General features: G+C 37.2%; 1 protein-coding gene across 1 annotated transcript in view; it reads left to right on the top strand.

Moving 5' to 3' along the window:
* LOC106883826 (uncharacterized) overlaps window positions 1–5,940 on the top strand; it is an 8,307-nt gene extending 2,367 nt beyond the window's left edge. Inside the window, exons 2-5 of the mRNA XM_014934966.2 lie at window positions 1,741–1,928; window positions 2,550–2,714; window positions 3,370–3,561; window positions 4,841–5,940. Coding sequence (XP_014790452.1) covers window positions 1,741–1,928; window positions 2,550–2,714; window positions 3,370–3,561; window positions 4,841–5,041 — 746 coding nt within the window. The 3' untranslated portion in view covers window positions 5,042–5,940. The remainder of the gene's footprint in view (window positions 1–1,740; window positions 1,929–2,549; window positions 2,715–3,369; window positions 3,562–4,840) is intronic.
* Window positions 5,941–6,276: the final 336 nt, after the last annotated feature.

Genomic DNA, 6,276 nt, shown 5'->3' on the forward strand with positions numbered 1-6,276 from the left:
TCTGTCACCTCGCCCCAGTTCTTGTCCACTTGGAGATCTGGACTGAACCAGACCCCGAGCAACTTAACAGGTCCTTCCGTCCAGCGCCCCACCAAGCTGTCGGTTGGCATGGGCCTGCCTCTCCTGGTGCCGAGCTACAGGCCCACTGACTTCTCCTAGTTGATCATTGCTCCTGTCACCGCTTCGTATTCCCTTAGGGTAGTGTCGACCATCTCGACTTCCGCGATGTCCGACACTATCACGGTGACGTCGTCCGTATACCCTGACATAAACCCTCTGCATCCCAGTTCACGCAGGATGCCCCTCGAAACCTCCAGCTTCCAAAATAATGGCTCGAGTGCCAGTATGTAGAGAAGCGGTCAGAGTGGGCATCCTTGATGGACCGAACGTGCGATACTAAACGATTCCGAGAGATGGCTATTTACTTTGACCACCGAACAGATGTCGCTGTACATTGGAGCGATCCAGCCTCTGAAAACAGCCTCCAAATACAGATGGTCGACCCTATCAAAAACTTTCGATTGATACAAATGGGTCAGGGGCCCACCCATGAAAGGTTCTTTACTAACTCTCTCTATAATGTATCGCGTGAGGTGGAGGTTATCGTATATAGTTCTGCTGGGGATAGCGCAAGTCTACGCATCACCCATCGTAAGTGTCCCGTTGAACCACAATCGTGGCACCTCGGCCTTCTGCCCGCCATGTTCACCCTTAGTTCTACTCCATTCGATAGGGAAATCAGGTCTGGGACTTTCTCTAACTGCTCTGGCTTCACGTGGAGAATAACTTCCAAGGTAGTCCCAACCCAATTCTCCTTCCTCGATTTTTTAACATCCAGGAGATTCTCTCCCCCGTCCGTACAAATACAGGCGAGAATCCACCATAAATCCAGGCCCGGTGGGACACCAGGTCCCATAATTCGCACCGTCCTTCTTCCCATGTACGTTGGGAAGAGAACGATTTCATCGGTGCGTCACGTGGTCACCGAGCTCTGTCCCTCGATTTTAAAGAGGACCTCTATTCCGCCGTACTGCCTCGCAATGTGGTGGATACCCTGTCTTTCAAGGCTTTTTCCACCTGGTCACGCTTAGAATTTTCGAGTTTCCTTTTCTTTGTGTTCACACACCTGTAGACAACTGTCCGTTTGGCTGTTGGTTCAAGCATGTCGCTTGGAGGCGTCAGTTCTACCTTCCTTCCATTCATTTTCATATATTTTGCTGCCTTGTTTAGTTTTTCTATTTTGTTCTCCAATGAGATGTTAACTAATTCCTTAGCTGCCGTGTCTCTTTCCCGCCGCTAACTCTATTTTTGTTAGACTCTTCGTAGCAGTTGCTTTCAATGTTATTCTTCGTGCTACTACACTTTCTATGTAGGGAGGAAGACTTCACTCCTTCCTTCCTCTCACCTTCTTTCTGCTTTTCATCTTCTTTCTTCTTTTCTTGACTCTCCACTTCATCATCATCATCATCATCATCTTCTTCTTCTTCTTCTCATCCTGATGTCTATTGCCAATCATGGTGGGGAGGACAGGGAAGTCCTCATGCAAATTGCTGTACCACCTTCCTTCCTCACTCCCGCTTTTCGTCGCCATCTTCAATGCATTTTGTCCGACATGCTAACGATTCTACCAGCTAACCGATTTATTTTTCTTGTACCATTTAGCCATTTGTAATGAATCAATTTACATATGATTCTTTTATCCTACTTTGTACATTGTGAAATTTTTGTTTCATTCTTTAGATACAGGCATGTCATTTTTCACAGTTGGACCCATCAAAGATGTTATTCAAAAAGGGAGGCAACTTTTTTTGGATCAAGGTGCTCAAAATATAGTAAAATCTGGTACAGTTCCTTACAACAGTAGTTTGGCAGTCAGTTATGGGAAGTTAGACAAAGAAAACTTCATAATGATGGGTCATTATGTACAGGTTTGTATTTCGTATGATAATAATAATAATAATGATAATAATAATAATAATAATAATAATAATAATAATAATAATAATAATAATAAGTATCTGTGTGAGAGAGTGAGAGGGAGGACAAAGCGAATCGCAATGAAAAACAGTATATTAATAAACAAAATACCCCGGAGAAACTGAGAGTATTCTAACAACTTAACTTTGTTGAAAACGAATCAAAGTTGAGATGATGCGCATGATCATTCTGAACCCGTTCCAGCAGATTTAAACACAAATATGTTAATCGCTGTTGCATTTCGCCATCAGAGAATAACTTCTCCCTTCAGGTAATATATGTTGACAAAACACTCGATTCAGTGGTGGGGTGGACTTTGAGACGTCGTTGTTTCGATATAAATTGTATCTTTTCAGTCAAAGTTATCCCTGGGTTTCTAAACCAGCAAAGAAATTATTTGCTGATGCGTAAAACAACGAGAATCAAAACGAAAACTAAATACAACAGCAATTATCATTTTCACGTGCAAATCTACTTGCGTAGATTAAGAGTAAATATGTAAATCCTTCTCGCTATTTAATTCAATAATTGTTTTTGTATTTTTTTAATATTCCTCCTTTCTTTAATTTTAGGTGATGATGGTTACATGCAAGAATATTCTTCAGGGCTACAGCGAAGAAAATCCAATTCATATAAAAGATTTCATTTACCAAATGAAACATTCGGGGCTTCTCCAAGTCGCTAACAGAACTGAAATACAACAAATAAGCATTGATTTTATAAGTGCTGACAAAATGGTAAGTTCATTTCACGAAAATAATTGAAAACATCCGAGTTGTTTATTCTTCTGTTGTTAACTTTACTGAGGTCAACTTTACCTTTCATCCTTACAAGGTCGATAAAATAAGTACCAGTTGAACACTTGTACGATATAATTGACTAACCCCCTTCTTTCCCATGAAATTTCAGATCTTGTGCCTATAGTTGATAGGATTATTTGTTGTATAAGAAGCTGGCCATCTAAATCGTTAAAGTGTAGGAAAAACGCTTTTTTTCTTTTCTTTTTTGGCATTTTTTCCAAATCGTTGTATTCTGAGTTCAAAGTTCAAACTTGACTTTAATCCCTGTAAAATTGCTGTCCTTTTGCCTAAATTAAGAAAAAAATCATTGTTACTATTATCAAGGTGGCAAGCTTGTAAAATTGTTGGCGCTTGAGACAAAATGCTTAGCAGCGTTTCTTGCGATTCTTTACAGTCCGAGTTGAAATTCCGTCGAGGTTGGTTTTGTATTTCATCCTTTTGAGATCGATAAAATAAGTACTACTTGAGCACTTGAGCCGATGTGATCAACTTAACCACTCCCCTAAAATTGTTGACCATATGCCAAAATTTAAAACCATCATTATTATTGTTATTGTTGTTGTTCATGTTGTTGTTATTTATTGTTTTTAAGGCTGAAAGACTACAAAACAGATATCAGCAGGATTTAGTGAAAAAAGAAGACATATTACAACATTTTGGACTGGAATTACAAGATTTTGCCAATATTGTTTCTACTGCAGATGCCGATGAAATTTTAACTAACCAGACTGTACTTGACATCAACTTGTTAGTACTTCCTGGGGACTTCGATGATAGTTTGAAGGTAAGTATTTGAATAATTCAAACACTAGATTTAAATTATTTATATTAAGGCTAAATCACACGTCCTTGTTTAACTCGTTGCTAGAGTCAAACACTTTCCTGCACACTTTAGGAACTTAGAAGTAGAAAGCGGAAGCTGTGAGGGAAGAGGTTGGAAAGAGAAGGGAAAAGTATTATAAGGATAGGTAGATTACACGGACGGACAGTCAGACAGCTAGATAGAGAGATAAATAGAGAGAGTAGATAGAGCAGCAGTGAAAGACAAAGAGAGAAAGAGAGAAAAAAAATTGTCAGCTTATAGTCGAGCAGATAATGAAGTATAAAGAGGAATAACAGACTTAGAGTGGAATAAATAGCAGGAGTAAATGATAAATGAGGAGTTGGAAAAAAGAAAGATAAAGCTCTACAATTGAGAGATAATGTAATAGGGAGGTAATTTGATAAAATAACAGAGATATAAAGAGTAAGCGAATGAGTGAGTGAGAGTAAACAAATATAGGGAGAAGAGAGTAAGAAAGAAATTAGTCTGATAACGAAGTGCCTGATGAAGAAGCGAAGTGAAGGCAGATTTTAAGTGAGGGAAGAAAAGCGGGTTCGTTATATTTAATAAGAGAAAAATTAGTGAGCGAGCAAGTGAGTGAGTGAGTGAGAATAATACAGGAGAGTGTGGGTGTGAGAATGTGAAACTGATTGACTTGGAACTGCAGAATGAAAAGGGAGATTATATTCTGAAAAAGTCAATACTCTACCTACAGGAATTGATGAGAAGAATTGGTCGGCAAATAACAGCGCATAACATAGGGTTTAAAAAACCCTTGAATGAAAAAAGACAGAAAGCTACCTTTGGAGCTCGAACCACGCATCTATTGTAGCCCAGCCTGTGTAGTTTACGTATATGTGCAGACCGAGTCTGACAGGTATCTTATATTTTGATGGGTTTTCTTTTCCGTCAAAGGGATGATTTTTAATCCTATATATTTTGAGCTATTATTTACTGTTGGATTAGCATTCGAGATATATGGTTGTAGAAAACTTATTAGTATATATATATATATAGCATTCAATACATATATACTTACGAAGTCCCTTACGTTTACGTTGTATACTTTGTGTGAAATGTAACTTTTTGTTTGTTCCTACATTTTCTCAAAACAGTAAATCAAGCATCGAGTTATTTATTGATAAACGAAATATAAAAAAAAAAAACACAATCATATCCATATTTCAGTTTTTTAATCTATTTTAACAACTGTTCCATTCTTTCTTCCTTTTCTTTTCAGGTACACCACCTGGAATTTAAAATTTCTAGAGAATCATATCAAGCCCCAGGATTTGAAACGAACCAAAATTTCGTCAATGGTACATTTTACAGCATTGAGTTTGAACCGAATGAAGAGGCAATCAATGAACAGAATCCGGAATCGTATCAAGTGGCCGTAGTTAACATGTTAAAACGTATGCCTTCCAAAGATGAACTATAAACATTTTATAGAATATTTTTATTATTCTTCTCATTAATATTATTATTGTTGTTGTTGCTATAGTTGTCTTTGATTTAACAATGTGTCTATGTATCAACTTTTCTTTCGATCTATGTATCTACTGTCTCTCCCTCTCTTTCTCTCTCACTTCCTCTGTGTTACTCCTCTCACCGCTTCTGTCTATTATATATCCTCGAGTTCACTCCAAAAGTGACACCGAGGATATGGTAGAAGATACTCGTCCAAGATATAATGCTTTAAGATCGAACTCGGAACCATGTAGTTACAAAACAAACTTCCTTACCATACGGCCGCGGCAACGCCCAACAAAATATTTTAAATTATATATTCGAATTATTGTAATCACATTCATGAAATGCTGTAATATTTTTCTTTTAAATAAAACGTATAGACATTAGATAGTAAAATTTATGAGTGATTTCAACGATTTCTTCCATTGTTTTGCATGGATTCGCCATTTTCTATCATGGACAAAGCAGTCGCCAATTTTTACGATACGGGATTACTACTAAATTATATGCGCGCGTCTATGGTGTGTGTATAAAATCCATACATGGTTTTAAACATGGAAACATTACCCAACTCAGCTGAATATCTATGTAAATTGGATCCTGGTCATTTAAATATGAACTTTTCTTCTAATTCAAGACTTCCTTTAGCTGCAACACTACAAAAATGTATACAGTGAAACCTTTTTCTATACAAAAGACTCAAACAAGAATGTTATCATTTTTTTTCTCTATATTTCCTTTTCACTTGTACTATATATGTGAATCTTACCTTATGAATACGCACACTAATATATCTATGTGCTGACTATTTTCCTAATTTTATTTCCATACATGTAAATACATAGAATAAAACTCTTTTCCTCCTTATATTGAAAATATTGTTTTAATTACACTATATATATATAAATACAAAATGGGACAAGAACGCAAAACATCCGGACAGTTAGGTGATACAAAAATGGGATAACAAAACCTCCAGATAGACGATACAAAGAAAACAAGGACGGGTCATTCAAAGTTTTCTTTCCTCAGTCGAGTACCAGATTATCTTCGCAATTTCGGCTGATTGTACTCGAGATTGCTCCAATATGGCCAGCCCCAAGGAAAAACTAAGCTAAGAGCATTAGATTCATTGGAAGAAAGCAGCGAATATATACAAAAACAAGGACGAAAAAAAAAAGGAAAATGTTACACAAATACAAT

Source organism: Octopus bimaculoides, chromosome 6, assembly GCF_001194135.2.
Source record: "Octopus bimaculoides isolate UCB-OBI-ISO-001 chromosome 6, ASM119413v2, whole genome shotgun sequence".
NCBI lineage: Eukaryota > Metazoa > Mollusca > Cephalopoda > Octopoda > Octopodidae > Octopus > Octopus bimaculoides.